Raw genomic sequence first — 17,563 nt, 5'->3', positions numbered from 1 at the left:
AGTGTGATGGGATTTTTTTTTGAGTTCAGCCCATCCTTTCAGACTCTGTGTCTCCATTCCAAATGTATTTTATTTTTGATCTGACTGGGGCTCCCTGCCAGTGCACTGTGTTGATTAACAGGGTTGGGTCCCCAGAGTAGCCTAGCTCGTCTCCCATTCTCTTTCAGCAGAGCTGGGGTAGTGTACTGAGCTGAAGGGAATTACTCTGCTGGGGCTCAGGCTACAAGAGCAGAGTCTGGAAGTGTCACTGTGTCTCTGGCACGCCTCCAACAAACAAACACAAAACACAAAATCCATACTGGGCTCTCAATGTGCACATGAATGCATTAGCACATTCATTTGACCAGCATGTTGTCTCTCAGCAAGACACATGCCTGCTGCAACCAATACAGAGACATGGGCAACTCACATACATACACGCACACACATAAAACTCAATGCAAACACATATATAATCATACATGCGTGCAAATGCACAAACACATCTGCACACACATGCACACAAAACTCACATACACACACACGTGTGCGCGCACACACACACACACACACACACACACTGCACCCTTTCAAGCAGCCCTTACTTCGCAGCCTCATTTGAAATTTCCTTTGACTGAGAATATCTGAGAATGGTGTGGCCATTAAAGCAGCATTAGTGCTGTAGCTTTGAATTAAACCTGGACTAAACTCTTGGGACTAATGCCATACAGCAGCCAGGACTCCTTAGGGCTGGAATGGAGAGAGAGAGGGAGAGGAAATGTTAGTGCTGATGAAGAGGGGGCATGGTGGCGGTGATTTAGTCAGAAACCCAGCGATGGACATCAAACGAAGGGCAGGCTTGTGCAAGTGTGTTTGAGGTTCTGCTAGGCCAGGCAGAAAAAAGTAACTGCCTTTATTGTCAGAAAATGAATGCGAACAGAGCATCACACTTTTGAGTCTAATGGTGACAAACAGAGGGGCTTTGGATGCCTGGTGAGGGAGAAGAAGAAAGACTGAGAAGCCAGAACTGAAGTCTCTTCAAAGGAGGCTTTTTGCTGAGGAGTGCCAGAGGTCCCACTATCCAATTTGTACAGAGTGCGCACAGCAAAGCAAACCTCTCTCTCTCTCTCTCTCTCTCTCTCTCTCTCTCTCTCTCTCTCTCTCTCTCTCTCTTATGCTCTTACAGTGCTCACACATGGAGGAGAGCGCAGTGCATGTAAACACTCGCACATATTACCTTCTCTATGACTTTGAATAGAGTTTCTGCAGAGATAAAAGGCGAAGTCCTACTTAACACGGACTAGGATGAGGCTCCGGCATCAAGTGTCTACAGTCAAAACAATCTTTTAAATCTTTTAGTAGCTGATGTCAGGCTTGCAACAGTTCAGTAACAACTGTGTTGGTCACAACAGCACTGCATGTCCAGCGCTTACCCTCACACACACACATACACCCAGACAGTGTGCAGAAACTCCAGAATAAAACAAAACAGCAAGATGGCAGTAAAGTAGGGTGCCATACGGAGCAAGCATGTTCAGAAGTATGACAGTGTTCAGAACAAAAAATAGCTCGCATGTCTCTGTAAATAGTCATCTCCCTCCATCCCTGACTCAGTCCTGTGACGAATCCCACATCTTCCTCTCTCTAGGTGCTCCTTCCTTCAGAGAATCCATTGTCAAGCCTCTATTCAAGTCCTATGTATGTGTGTTGGTCCGGCCCATTGGGCCGCATGCTGCCCCCAGCCCTGCACCCCGGTGACTCAATTAAGGCTGACAGATGGTCCCGACCTGTGCAGGATTCAGAGCATGAGAGCCCCGTTTTGCAGGATCCGTTCTTGCAGATAATAAAACCCACATTGTTTCCCAGAATAAATGCCCTAAGCTCAGGAGGCTGAGCAGAGTGGGCCGCTGTGAGCTCACAGGCTTGACCTTTCCTGCTGAATCTATTCCCTCCCCGACTGCACCTCTCCACCCGGGCTCAGAGACCAGGTCCTCAGCTAGCCCCCTGTATTTGACATTCAGATGCAATGCTTCATTTTTGAGCATAATGATCCTCACCCTTGCTGTGACATTCACACTTCCCTACCTCCCGCTCTTTCCCTGTAAGCAAATGTTTGAAATGACAAGAAACACAGAGAGCAGACATATGTTAACTCAGAACTGTGAATAGGAGTATGGAGGTGGTAATATCTCACAAACTGAGAGCCTATCAAGACTGAGAAAGAGGATTCACTGTTGTTATCTTAAGTGAATAAATATAACAGCTGGTTCAATCGGATTTCATGACAACGTGGAACTTTTAAGAATGAACAAAGCCTGAAATATTGGAGGCTTTGTTTGAAAATCATTGTGGCCCAAAGATCTGATTTATTCTCCAAATATTTATCTGGTGAGTCACTTCAGCAGTTGTGAATAACCAATGGTGGATGCAGTCAGAGCATGATTACATACCAGCACCCAATGTGTCTGCTACGTGAATCAAATTAGAGCCTAATTCTCAACATCTCTCATTTACATTACCTCCCGGCTCAATGGCAAAACAAATAGAACATTTAATTAACAGAGCACTGATTAGACATTCTGTAAACATACTGTACAACACAAACCATAAGTGGTTCAGCATAACTTCTTGTGTTAGCAAATCAGTATGCCTGACTAGCACCTAGCATTTTTGATATTCAGTTGATGAAGATAACACATAAACAGGGCTTGATGAATATCTCAGGGCTTATTTGCTGCTCCCAGGTTTCAATCTACTTTGTTTACAGTTCTATAAAAGCAGTACTGACCTGTCCAACCTGCGTAGCACCGACAGTAGCCGCTGACCGGGTCACAGCCATTAGCGTGGCTGCAGTCACAGCGCTCACGGCACTCCAACCCATAGGTGCCATCCTAGCAACAATAAAAACTCATGGTTAACCTTTCACACTGTGCTCTAAAAGGTTCACAGCCCACAGGGTTCACTGCAGCGCCCTCCGTGTTAAAGGACATACTCACAGGGCAGGACTGGTCACAGTGCTCTCCCCTCCACCCAGGAGAACACGTACAGGTGCCGTCTATAGGGTCACAGGCGGCTCCGTTGGCACACAGGCATGTCTGGTTACAGCCGAGACCCCAGGTGCCACTGGAACAGAGGATGGAGCAGTCCACTCCCTGCCAGCCTGGGGTGAGAGAGTGTAGGAAGGTGATGCATCAAACTGAATGCATTTATATACACAAAGTATTCTCGATGCAAGTACATTGTAGTATAAATGCTTCACTATTTTACACATCTGAGTAAAAAAAATAATGATATATCACGATCACACATAGATTCAGAATGTGCTGCCTTCACACGGCACAAAAGTTCAGCTCAAGAATATTGTTTATTATGAGATTATGTGTAATATCCCACTGTTTTAGAAGAAAAAAATGTAACATTGTGAGTAAAGAATGAACAAATTGAGGACACGGGTTATCTGATTGCTTTATGTGATATGCAGAGGAAAACAACGCCAGATTTTATGTTACATCCTCATGGACAGATTGCAAGAGGATTCAAACCATCACTATGCATAATGTGTGAATATCATACTGCTGTGTAAAAAAAAAAAAAAAAAAAAAAGAGTAGTCTACTGTGTTGCATATCTCATAAAGCTCAGGTGTTGATGTCTGCCGTTTTGAACCTGTACCATGAGTCGGTCATACTGTACCTTCCCTGCAGATGCAGGAGCCGTCTATGGGGGAGCAGGAGGCGTGATTATGGCAGGAGCAGGTGGACAAGCAGCTTGGTCCGTACAGACCGGTGGGACACATTGAAGCACAGTCCTCACCCTGTGGATGTGGTAGCAATAATACAAAGTCAAGAGGCAAGGAATCAACCTGGCAATGAACACTGACTCAGAGAGAGTACTACTATTTTAGTGGGGACTAAAATAGTAGTTCATTAGTCAGAAGAACAGAAGCAAACAGGAAGAGAGGGAAGGTTCACTGCAAAAGCCAATAGAGCCGTTTTGTTCAGATTGATCATACCTGTACTGACTCAGAATGAGGAGCAAAACAACTGTAAAATTGATTGGCTGTTGGAAGATGCAGCTATGACACAGTATACTACAAGATAAAGCAGGGTTTTTGTAGATACACGACTGGAGATGATAGGGGCCACCAACAGCGGCTGAACTGCAGGGCAGAGAGGAAGGATCAGGGGAAAGTCTGGGTCCCAGAGTCGTCCCAGAGAGAGAGCCACCCACTCTCACAGCTCTAATGAGCTCACCAATGGGACATAGGCAGCCATGCTGGCGCAGCCATTAAGTCCCTCACCATCACATTAAAGTGAACCATCTGGTAAAGGACATGGAGTACTTCTTCCCTGTCCTCTCTAGCCTGCTGTCATTAGAATTTCTCTGCTTTAAAGGCTGAGCACAGCGCACCTCCAATAGCCCCGTCTCTCCCCAAGCTGGTGATCACAGCCTCTCTATGGATTCCCACACCCTCCCGCCCAAGCCCTGCCTTGAGTGACAGGTGACACAATGATTTAGAGTTCCAATTAGTGGCCCAGAGGAGTCCTGAGTGGGTCTTGCTTCTCTCACCAGAGCACTGGGGGACTGCCGGCTGCTCACTGCTCTCATTATCATTTTGAACTCAGTTTAAACAGGAGGCAGGAGGAGATGTGCCAGTGGACGCCAGGGGCAGAACACACATCTTAAAACATCTCTCCTCCCCGTGCACCACATAAAAGAGCCTGTCTGTGAATGAAATTTTTATCAATCGGTTGCAATAACCTTTGTTCTGCTCAAAATGACAGCTTCAAGACTGCTAACAATGGCAGTTCTGTTATAGTTGTTAAGTGCGGAGAGAAGTTCGTCAGACCAGAATAGGGGGGAGGGAGATTTCAGCCTGTCTTCAGAGCGCAGGCAATTTACTGGTGACTGGACTCATGGATAAAACGTCACTGAGCCACAAATGACCACATGGATTTTGCTGCATCCATGGCTGCGTCGGATTCCACTTGGTTTCACCCTCATGGCACAGAGACCAGTGGTTGGACTTTCTCTCAGGAGGGGATAGGCAGCTCTCTCATTAGTCGACTGATTCATATTCCTTCTGAGCTGAGAAGGATAGAAGTCTGTATGCAGGGAGACATTATTAATACACGGGCTGTCAGTCCATAGCACGAGAGCAGCAGGACCTTACATAACCACGCAACCAATGGAGGCAGCAGAACTAGACTTGAGCCGCTGAGAGACAGCCAGGTCGACCTTGGCCAAGGCACTAAATTCATACCTATTAGTATCTTAATGTAATTGGCGAGCATTTTTTCCAGAATGCCTCTCACTGACACAACATTGATCAGCCCGGTACCCATTGAGACTAGATGCAAATGGCACCACTAATTACCAATCAGTCTCACTCCTTAACAGTTCATCTAACTGCTGGATGGTTGACTGCAGTTTAAAATTCATGCAGCAAGACAGAAAATGAACCTATGAACCTTTTGATGAAGCTAGGAAGCCCTGAGAGGGAGGAAAATGATTTGTTTTTACCACCCACAAATAGAGACTGGAGTCCATATCAATGTCTCTAACACATTCATATTTCAGATGCAGCAGAATCAACGGAATCAGTAGAAACTAAACTATAAATCTCATGCAGGAAACAGTGAGTACATGCTGCAGATTGTAGAGGACAATGGCTGAAAAGGTAACATGTAATCACTTTGTCCCAGTCAAAAAGGGCATGTCCAATTACTAGAGCTAAATCAAGCGTGCAGGAGCTCAGTCTGCTCCAACACTTGGGCTGGTTTGCCCCCCGATGGGACTCCAGAACAAAGATGCAGCAGGGAGGCTGTGCGCCATCAACTGTCCTCTGGGGATGTGACTTCACCAACAATCATAGCTGGGTCCTCAACACCGTCATCAAACACATTTTAAAAGCCCTACTGTGTGATAATGACCACCTGCCATGCATGTGACAAAGTTACACGCTAACCGATAGGACCCGCGATCATAGCTCTGCCTTTCTAACAAACCATCTGTGTTATTTGCACAGCAGCAGCTCTGTTAAAAGAATCAGTGTCTAGGTTTTACAGCAGAAGCTACCATGACTGTGCACCCCCCCTCCTCCTCCCTCCACAGACACACACACACACACACACACACACACACACACACAACAATCCTCCATATGAGGTGTGTCTGCTCCCATCTGACTGCCTCCTTTTCTATCCAGCTCCTGCCCTCTAGGTCTGTTTAATGGATCTGGCAGCCCTCCCCAGCATCCGCCAAAGAGAACAGGTGGAGCAAATTAAGACACAGTCTGTGGCCCCGCTAGGTAGCTCAATTCACCACAGTGGCCCGCTGTAAGACACAGGCAATTTCCACGGAAATGTAATGTTGGCAGAAATGTACCCTCTTGGTCTCTGTTGCTCTGTAACTTCAGATTGCGGACAAGAAATACAATGGAGAAACTGATTGAAGTTACCCAACTAATCTGACACTTGTAAAAGGCAACAATATAGCTGCAAAAACAAGCTAAAAGCGAAACATATATAGGTCAAAGATACAGTTTTCTCAGTATTAGTCTAGGAATACAGATCTAAAGCTTAGCTTCTCTCAAAGACCACAAGTTTAGGCCAATTTGTAAAATACATTCCACAACACCAAGATTTATTATTAATGTCTGTAAGGGGTTGTATGAGAGAAGGAATCATTTAGCAAGGAATTTCTTTAAACTGCAAACATGTGGTGCAATAGAGAACATCCATAATGAGGCAGGATTAAAATGTCTCACCTTGCCTCTGCCTCCATGTGTGAAAGCTTCTAAAGTGATACTGGGACCGCTTCCAGTACATTAAAGCCACACTGACGCAAGCGTTTTACTACTGCCACAAATAACATGAAATATAAATCGAAGGTGAAATCCCAATCTCTGCAAGTAAAACTCAAAGGATGGACTACTTCACAGCATATGATGTTTGATTACAGCTACGACACCGATCCAGTTATGGGATATCATTATTAACATTGGATCTACCAATCTTCATAAGTGTAACAAAGATTATTGCGATGAAGGTTATAATGACAATTAACCTACGACAGTGTTATTACAAATTAATTTGTCACCAACAGCGCAAACTGATAAAACTAAAATTGTGAGTAGTGTTGACATCACCAAGTTAGTGCTTAGTCTGTGCTCCTACATGGCAGTGAGGGTATGTGATAGGTCCGAAGACTGACCACATGGAGACTCACCATGAACCCAGGGGCACATATACAGGAGCCTGAGACACCATGGCAGTCAGCTCCGTTGGCACAGTTACACGGCAGCATGCAGGCTTCTCCATAGTAGCCAGGCGGGCAAGTCTCATTGCAGTAAAGCCCTGCCCATCCCGCAGAACAGGTGCATTCACCAGAAAGAGGGTGACAGCTAGACCATGAGAGTGAGAGAGACAGAGAGACAAAAAGAAAAAGAGGGAGATGAAGTTTCAGCTCTGAGAGTATCAACACTTCTTGAGCAGGGTCAAACTGTAAACTCTTCAGCCGACAGCGATTCATCCATCTATGTGTCCACGTGCTTGTTTCAGATAGATGAGGTGTCCCTTTTCTCCTTCATTCTGTAATGACTTCTATGGTCGGTGCCCAAGTCCCGCCAGAATCAGAGCATTAACATTGCATTAACTATGTATGCTGCTGAGGAATTATGAATGAAGCAAAGGTCGCGATTAAAAGCTAACTGCATGACATGGCTAAGAGGTGTCCAGACTTCTAAATGTGTGCTGGCTTTAGAACTAAGAAGAGGCAAAATTGAGTTGGAGAGGTCTTTATTCACAGGGAGCTACGAGGGGGTTCGCTTCAGGGCTCGGTAAGAGTGAAGTTGTAGAACTGTGTGTGTGGCTTTGCAGTGATGTCTCACTTACCTTACAGTGTTGGTGGTGTTACAGGGGCAGTACTTGTCACAGATTAGGCCGTAGAGGCCTGGGGGACAGAACCTCTCTTGGCAATTAGGCCCTTTGAACCCCGTGTCACACAGACAGGCTCCATTGATATGGTAACACTTGGCTCCGTTCTGGCAGTCACACCTCTGGTTGCACTGGGGGCCATATGTGCCCACTGGGCACTCATCCTGGCACCTAGGGGAAATGCACAGAAGCCAGAACACAATCTTTTGAATTGCCGGTAAAGATGTCAAGCCCAATGAGGGAAATTAGATTCATGAATGGTAAAGTACAATTCAGATCTCCTTTAGCTGTTAAAAAGGAAAAAAGCAACTCTACACGGTCCACATGATAAATTGAAAAAATGATACAAACTTTATACTGTTCAAGTACATAATGGAGAGACTTGAAAAGAACTAAAAATAATAATTATCTTATATTATTGATCCAATACCATCTTCACCACCACCACTACTACTGCTGCTGCTACTACAACTACTCAGAGTTTACTACTATTACTACAACTACAAAAATAAATAATAATATATAAATTCTATCTATCTGTCTGTCTGTCTGTCTGTCTGTCTATCTATCTATCTATCTTCTCTACCTCTACATAAATAATGCATTCTTGCCTCATTAACTGATTTGGTGCAATGAAAAACAAGAAATCTGCTCTATTTCGGGTCATAAAAATCTAGGTTTATTTTTTAAATATTAAAACATTTCAATATTGAATATTTAATTTGATTTGAAATGATTTTCAAAAGGCTGATGTGGCCAAATTTCAGTAAGCGTAACAAGGGGTGAGAGGGAAGCCCTAAAGCCCCCTGCTGTTAGCAGTCAGGGCTTCAGTGTCTCTCTGCAGGAGTTGGACAATACAATACAATACAATACGATACAATACAATACAATACAATACAATACAATACAATACAATACAATACAATACAATACAATACATGGCAATAGTCTAATTAGAATTAGAGCTGGGGAGTTTCTCCACATGCACCACTGAAGGAGACCTGAGAATGCATTTTTACTACTTAAATATACTAACTTAAATATACAACCCAGGCAGAGTATCAATCTCAAGAGTCCAACAAAGCTATTACAAATAGCTCAATTACGTTAGAAAATGGGCGAGTTATGTTTCATGTTTAAATTACCTTGGCTTTAGTCTTATCAGGGGACAATGGTATTATTATACTAGACAAGGGTAGGTGGGGGCTAACACAGTATCAGATTATTCCTGGCAGGTTAATTCACCTGCCACTGACAAAATGAATGAGGGCAATTTTGCAAAATAATAAAGCAAAGGAAAGGTCTTGTCCAGGAAGTGTTTTCATCCAAGAGACAATTGCTTTAGCTGAACTAATAAACCCAGGCTGCTCTGGGCTGCTCTGGCAGGCACAGGGAACTAAAAAGATCTGTGGATTTCAATGAGGCCTTAATATAAACCCATTACTTATAATTAATGAGCAGAATCCAAACAGCATGTAGCCCATGGTGAGATCAATGGACAGGCTGCCAGTGGAGGAGGATGAAGGCTGAAGACATGAAACCTTGCTGGCCAGCATGAAGTAGGAGATTAATTAAATATAAACACCCCTATTAAAAGCTTCCAATTCACCTTCAAATGGACTAATGGACATTTATAAATGCTTCTTTACCTTGAGGTTGAGATTATTCTAGCATTTCTTTTCTCTTTTAAAGAAACAGCCAGGTTTGTGTCTCATTTTGAAGTCAACAAAGAGAATAGGTCAATGAATAACTGTGTAATGTGTAACTGTCTGCATGAAATCATCCCTATGCATTAAATACCAATATCAATAAATCATGCCATTCTCTGACCTATTTTCAAAGTGAGAGTACAAAAGTTTCTTCACAGAAGGCTTTTTTCCGTGTAATAATTGAGCTGTCCTAGTCTGTCTGCAGGGGTGTGAAGTGCGTACCTGCGTCCACTGAAGCCAGCTGCACACTGGCACTGCCCAGTGATGTGGTCACACAGCCCGCCGTTACGACAGGAACAGTCCTTGCTGCAGTTGATGCCGTACTTGCCAAACTGGCATGGCTGGGCACAAACCGAACCCTGTAGAAAACAACCAGCCGAGAACCAGATAAGACACATTACTCACAACTGATACCAGCCATGGCAGGGCCACTAGATCTGCACACTGCCGTCTTACAATATATATTGTTTTATCGGTGTAAGAGCAATTTCGTGTTTGGTTTTTCCTGCCCAATAACTTATTTCTGGCATGTGCCTCACTTCCTCCCATTTGGTAACAACTTAAAGAAAATTACTATATCCAACACAAATGAACAAACTGTTCTTCTCATATCATCGGTGCACTGTATCTCCAGAGAGTCTGTTTTTCAGAAATTGAGAAGAACTTTCACCCAATTACAAGGCATTTTAACTTGGATTAATTAATCCTCCAGTCATATTACTTTTTCTCAACATGTTAGCCATTGCTCTGATGACTAAATTAGAGATATAAAGTTTTTTGAGGACACCGATGATGTCAGGCCCTAATCAACCCTTTTCCTTCTCGCCTTCCCGCCTTCACTCATCACCTACCGTCCATCCGGCGGGGCAGGAGCACTCTCCAGTGATGTGATGACACGTTCCTCCATTCTGACAGGGGCAGCGCTGCTCACACTGGGGCCCGTGACTACCGGAAGGGCACCGCTCTCCACAGCTGCCACCACAGAAATAAAATGACTCGGACACATAACGGCTGTGTATGCCACTGACAATCCTGATGCGTTTGTATCAAAAAAGAATGCTCAGACCTGATATTATTGCACCCTGAGAAAGGCTATGTATGTGCTACAACACGTGTGTGCATTAGCCAATAAATAATAAAGGCTTTTTACTTTTTGTATGGGAAGAGTGCCTTGGACACATTTTTTCCGCCAAAACAATATCATCCTTTGTAGCTAATACTGAAGCTGTTACAACAAATGACACATGTTGTTTTATAGACATCTAAAGAAAGTTGCAGAGGAGTGTGTGCATCTGATAAATATGTTGCTGATACTCACAAAGCCCCTGTGTACCCTGGTGCACAGATGCACTCTCCTGTCTCATGGTGGCAGGTGGCACCATTGAGGCACTGGCAGGGTAGTTGGCACGCCTTGCCATAGTAACCGTTCTCACAGGGCTCTTCACAACGCCAGCCCTGGTAGCCATCAGTGCAGACACATGCACCTGTGATGGGGTTACACTTAGCCCCGTTTTGGCACTGGCACCGATTACTGCAATGAGGTCCCCAGTAGTCACTCTCACAGCCTGCGGGCACAGAGAGAAGTGACATCAGATGGAGGAGAGGAGAGGAGAGGAGAGGAGAGGAGAGAAGAAAAGTCACATTGTTTGTTACATTTGCTTGTTACATTAATACATTGTTATCCTGGTATGTATATTCACCAGTGGTATTTCGGCCTCCCACCAAAAATTAAAAAATTACTTCTTGAAAAACAACAACAAAAAAACATAAACATATAGACAAAAAACATTGAAAAAAACAATAAATCATTGAATTTTAAGTTTGCATACGTCAAATGAATGCAAGTGAATGATATCACTGCTATTAAGTGGACCAGCCAGTATAAGCTGTGGACTCTGGGGCGACCCGCCTGCTTCACCTTCCTTGAACGTCATTGGCTGTGTTGCAGAGGGCTGGCAGGCAGTGATTGGACGGGTCGTCAGTGCTCATGGGGCTCACCTGGACAGATCTGTGCTCAGGTCTATAAAGCTGGCTGTACCAAACATTCGCTCTCTCTCCCTCCCTCCGCAGGCATCCACCCATTTGGTTGGCATATGGTGTGGCTTTCGCTTCGCACCAAACAACACTCCTGGACTGTACTTATCACCCAGCCATGCACCACACACACCACTGACTTCACTGGCTATCACATCCCATTTACCCTTTTGGTAATTTATGTTAGCTTAATTTGCAAATAAATCTTCTTTTGGCATTTAAACTCCTGTGTTGTCTCCCGCCTTTGTCACAGGCAGGAGACTAACAGACACCCAAACAGAAATACCCCCCAAAAAAGCTGCCAACAATTCCTTTTACACTCACCCTATAAGTACTAGGTATTTACCAGGTAAATAAGTGATAAGAATAGTGAAATACCAAGTAATTAAAACTGTGACTAAGTAGATAAATACTTATAAATAACAGCTGAATAAATATATTGTTGTTATATCAATAATGATCTCACACAAACTGAAAGAGAGCACATACTTTTCCTCTAGTTTCATGGTACATGAAACCTACATTTTTATAGTGCTACATCAGGTTGGTATTCTGAAATTCCTCTCTTGCCATATCTTTTATAATTTATTTCCTTTTCAGTTCAATTAAAGCCAACATATTCCACGTGTGTTCTGAAAAGGTACTACATAAAACATTCCAATTCCCTGAATCTATCCTTACTTAACATTCATTCATTTTCTTCACTCGCTTATCTCTACTCAGGGTCACAGGCGAACAGGGGAGAACATGTAAACTCCAGACAGAAAGGGCCAGGGTGCAAGAATCAAACCATGGACCTTCTTGCTGTGGGGTGACAGTGCAAACCACTGAGCAACCGTGCTGCACTTCATAGCTAACACTCTGCTGGTGTTTACAAAGCTTCTGCAAGTCAAATATAAAGGCAGCGGCCCAGTAACACAAAATTTATATTTCCTGTCAATATCAGCCTTCTAAAATATTAATCAAGCTGTAACCAAACCTGTTTGCATCCCAGACAAGTTACTAAGGAAAGCTCCTGCCATACAAATATATAGAGAACTAGCAGCCTACTAAAAGCAAATAATGTCCTCTAACATTATGGTTGTTTTCCAGACAGGCTGTTTAATCAAGCTAACTCCTAACATGCGTTTGTCTTTCAGAAGAGTTACAAAATATACCTGTAAGCCTGTAACTAGCACCATATCAAAAACATGTGTAATAGGCAGCAGCCTACCAAAGGCAAATAATATGTCCCCTAACAATATCCTTGTCTTCCAGAGAGGATGCTAATGCCAACAGCAAAAATATTAAACTTAGTTACAGCTGTAATTACTTGGTAATTTACTATTCTTAACATGTATATACCTTGTAAATTCCTAGTACTTAGTGTGACTGTAAAAGGAAGCGTTACCAAAAAGTAAATTAAAATAATCAGAAAGGTACAAAATAGAGTTTTGTTACTGGTGTCAGTAGTTGGTAAAGAATATATTATATTATAATTGTAGGGAAAGGTCCTAATAACACCCTCAAATTAATCTGAAAAAAGAAAAGCAAATGAGCAAGCTGTTCACACCTCTCAGAGACTAGAGAGAAGAGCAAAAGAGGATGCAAAGATTAAGAACACAAGGACTGAGCTATTTTGCATATATTACAGTCTGTTGTGTTGTGCGTCTTTTTACACCTTTTTCAGATGCAACTTCTGAGCAGCACTGTTGGCAGTCCACAAATGGGCAGCGGGAGGAGAACCCTTGAGGCAGTGGAGACAGTGAAACCGTATAACTGCTGTAACTCCCTGTCTGTGAATACTCATTTTCCATACTTTGCTAACTCTACTTTCAACTGACAGTCATTGAATTGAACTTACAGTAATAGTTTGTAAAGCTTGACTGAATAATAACTTGATAAGACAATGTTCATCCCCTGCGATCACTGTGTAAATACAGAAACCCCAGTAGCATCATCGTTCAGTAACGATCCACAGCAGGATTAGACTTTCACATTGAAACCTAGAATTGGCACTCAGGAAAATTGGTAAAGTGATATAAGTTAATTGCCTTACATGTGTTAATGTGTTTAGCTCAATGACAATGCTAGGTGGCAGCCTAGGGAATGGTGTAAAGACAGTGTATATTTTATACTTGTTCTGAACAAGCAATTCTCATAGGCCACAAGGGACAGGATCTGTTTAGGAAAGCTCAATAAGCCTTGTAAACTGAAACCAAGTAGCTAATCTCAAGGTTAAACGTACTACTAGCTTTTATGTGAAGGAACAATCGGTGCCTGGCTGGGTACTACCCTGTCGTCACTCTCACCAGGGTAATTGTTGTTCGGTGGATCTAGTGGTGATTTAAGTGATTGATATAGCCTTATGTCTTTCGATCAGTAACAGCAGTATTGTCTCACATAAAAGCCCAGCTTGAGATCCAGGTTGGCACAGCAACCGGGACAGTGAATATTCCATTATTGATTCTCACATCATCACAGACTCAGTTATAAATGTAAAGACACTAGGCTCCCTCCCTGTGTGCTCTCTCTTTGCCAGAGCTGTGATCAACTGGAGTGGGAGCTTAATGAAACCTGTTTCATGGTCGTCACTGAAGCCTGTTTTTGCCAGGTACACAGCAGGAAGATGATCAGCCCTTCCCTGATTCAGACAGCTCTGCCCTGAAGGGGGTCCCGGAACACCGGACCAGTGCGGTATTGCCTCTCTGGTTGAACAGGCTAGAGGCCACATTACAGGGCTCTCAGGGGCGGGTATTGATTTGATCTAATCTGCTCCTGGCCTCCAGTCTGGCATGAATGAGTTCCCTGAAGGTTGAGCTACTGCCACGCAAACGACCCTGGCACATTAAATCTGAGGTGTGTGCGGGCGGCCGGGGTAATGGATGAGCAGTTTAGCTGCAACTTGGTTTAGCAGTCTATCAGCACTCATCAGCGCGCCCTCAGCTCAACACTGCTCCCTCAGCACAATACAACCACCATCTTAACAGGCAACGCCTACCTAGCTAGAGACATCCTCACCTCTGGCTTCAACCTATAAAAACTTTGACCACACCGATACCGAGTGCAATTTATATTATTCCAAGTACAACTCAAAACCTGATGTCAGTAAAACTCTGTGATTTTTCATTGAGTGAAAAAGTACCCAGAATGGCACAACAGAAAAATAAACTAAAATCTAGCCAGAGCTTAATTTGCAGACATTTCAAGTGCTTAGGAGCTCAACAAATGTTACCATTTGAAGTCTTAAACCTTCTTTAGCTTGCAGTTAGAGGCCTCAGCACATTCAGAGCAAAGCCCATTATCTCGCCGTCTCTCTCCTACACAGAGGTTCTCAAACTTAACACAGTAGCCTCTCACTTCCCAGCTCTGACAGCATTTAACTGTGATTAAGGAGTCAGAGTTCATGATGTGCTGTGGGCAAAAACAGAGAGAAACAGCCGAAAAAAGTAGAATGTAGCATGAAGACTTCAGCTTCTGCAGAGTGTGGCTCAGTTGCGCGAGGGGATGAGGACCCCCCGGTGGGTTGTGGTGCGTAGGCAGTGAATCCCACTCATGTCCGAGACTAAAGAACCTGCAATCCAACCCCTATTAACTGGTCTGGCTGGGGTCAGTGAGCCTAACCAGAGGACACATGCAGGACCCAGCTTGGGCACTCAGAGCTCATCATGCATAACGGTGGGACTGTGGATAACCTCACACACAGGGACAGGGACAATCCCAAGGTATTGGGTATAATCCCCCTGGCTGGAACAAAACAGATCATGTTGAAGGGGTACCAGCAAACAGCAAACTTCAGAAGGTGATGTCCAAAGAACGGGCTGAGAGAGCCATCATGGTGGTGCTGAGCTTTGAAGTGTGCTCAAAAGTCTGCATGAACAGGACTGGCTGCAACAGGATTAAAGCCAAACAGCTTTCAGCAGCTGACTCCATTCAGAAGTTCTCCTGAACTTGGCCTCTTCAGCAAAATGTTTGCGACTGTTCTCTATGAGCGGGAGCCTGTGCCATAAAAGCTGCCATAAGCTTCTCAAAGCAACATTCAAAATGAGGGCCTGAGTCAAACTCTTTACAAACACACAGAATATCTCTCTCTGTTCAAATGGCATCCTAGCACAACAGTTTTATACTTAATTTACTCAACTGGACATAGGGCAAACGCATACTTCGATTAGAATCATGGCTGGATAAATGCTGGCCACCAGGCTATTAAGCTGTGGGCAGAGGTGGATGTTTTACACCGCGGCTCGCTGCCATGCCAACTCTAACTGGGAGAGAACGAAACCACATTACTGCTATTGGAACGACTGGCACACAGCCCAACTTCACTCCTCACTGCCTGAATCACTCACTGTCACATAACTATTATTAACATACTGTTGACACCTGGGTGTCTGAGGAATAACTTAACACATACAAAACATTAGGAGGCAAAATGTCCTGGCTCCTGAGAGTCTCTGCTCTTCACTTACTCTTTGGCAGAGCGTGCAGCACGGCAAAGCAGCATGACTCATTGTCTTGACGAGTCCACTGCATTGCCTCATGAGAACGGTGCACCACTGAGACTCATATTGTCTGATTCCTGCTTTATACAACCGACTCTGTTCTTTTTGTCTTGACAGAATCTGTGAATTTTCAAATTGCAGTCCATGCACAGAATGAATACAGGCAAATCATATTTCAAAATGGCTTGAAGAGAAGCTCTTTCTTTAGAGATTTTAAATGTTAAAATGATCATTTAAAGGAACAATGAAACAATTCTGTCTTCCATTTAGCTGACACAAGAATATGTAACATTCTCCTCTTCAGTCAATAGGAGCTATTTGTTATAGGAATTATTCAATAAAAGCCCGACTCAACATCCAGCTATTCATCACAGCTCCCTGACTCAGTGTCTCAGACTAATAGTGTGAAAAGCAGACAGGACTGGTATGAGGGCCTAGTGGGAAAGTGATGATTGTTGCGTAAAGTGATAAATTTGCATTGAGTGATAAATGTCTCTCGGCTTTGTTAAACTTGCTGCTGTAAAAGCTGCCAATATGCTACAAGACAGGCGCACTGTCCCCACTAGATCCTGCTGACACTTATTACACTGTTATTTATTAGCACTCAGAAAGCCCAGACACGACAAGTAAACATTTTAGATACATCCCTGTGAGCTTGATAAATGTATTACTAAATATACAGAAGAAACTGCCAATAGTCATGGGGGCAGTTCTGCTGAATTGGAATAACAGTGTGCTGCAGCTCCTGCTGTGGGGCGTGTCGTTTGTCCTGCCCTAATTCATCTTAGCCGAGCCCCAGTGTGCTCACAGTCCCCCGGGGGAAAGAGAAGCGCGGGACCAACCTCCCAGCACAACACAGTCTCTCTGAGGAGAATTTGCTGCTCAATTCCTCAATGGAGACTTTCCAATCCACTCCACCTTCCCCATGCACCATATGCTCCCTCCTGATACCACCCTGCAACTGGATAATAGGTAACAAGATGTGACTGTTGTCTATTTGGAACCACAAAACTAATGAGTGAATAACTTAATTCTTTTAGGACTATGCATTACTGATTAAAAAGTCTGGCCTGGGTGTTTATCCCAAGGAGGATCTGATCATTTGCCCAAGCACTATTCAGGATGTGAACCTGGATCAATAAGAGCCCTGCAGCTGCCAGCGGGCTTCTCTGCAGCACGGCTCTAACAGAGTTAAGAGCTGGAGGTTGACCAAGGCCGACAGGGCCAGGTCATCTCACACTGCATTCTCAACAAGCACTTAAGTGTGATACTGCTTAAAAGAATGGGTGCTCTTTCTAATAAAGCTGCCCAGGTTGAGCAGTAATGCATGCATACTGTGAGAGATGCTTTCGCCTCAATGCAGTAAACCAGTCGCTTGTTCAACAGAACCTGACACGGCTCATGAAAGCGTGTGGATCAGCAAAT

At 43.9% G+C, this 17,563-nt stretch overlaps 1 protein-coding gene across 1 annotated transcript in view; it reads right to left on the bottom strand.

The window, feature by feature from the left end:
* megf11 (multiple EGF-like-domains 11) overlaps positions 1–17,563 on the bottom strand; it is a 45,536-nt gene that overhangs the window by 9,705 nt on the left and 18,268 nt on the right. Inside the window, exons 5-12 of the mRNA XM_071896461.2 lie at positions 10,942–11,188; positions 10,475–10,595; positions 9,846–9,982; positions 7,873–8,085; positions 7,208–7,382; positions 3,671–3,791; positions 2,976–3,139; positions 2,768–2,870 (exon numbers count right to left, since the gene is read on the bottom strand). Of these exons, the coding sequence (XP_071752562.1) occupies positions 2,768–2,870; positions 2,976–3,139; positions 3,671–3,791; positions 7,208–7,382; positions 7,873–8,085; positions 9,846–9,982; positions 10,475–10,595; positions 10,942–11,188 (1,281 nt within the window). The remainder of the gene's footprint in view (positions 1–2,767; positions 2,871–2,975; positions 3,140–3,670; positions 3,792–7,207; positions 7,383–7,872; positions 8,086–9,845; positions 9,983–10,474; positions 10,596–10,941; positions 11,189–17,563) is intronic.

This window comes from Centroberyx gerrardi, chromosome 4 (genome assembly GCF_048128805.1).
Source record: "Centroberyx gerrardi isolate f3 chromosome 4, fCenGer3.hap1.cur.20231027, whole genome shotgun sequence".
Lineage (NCBI taxonomy): Eukaryota > Metazoa > Chordata > Actinopteri > Beryciformes > Berycidae > Centroberyx > Centroberyx gerrardi.
This window is presented reverse-complemented; position numbering and strand designations above follow the sequence as displayed.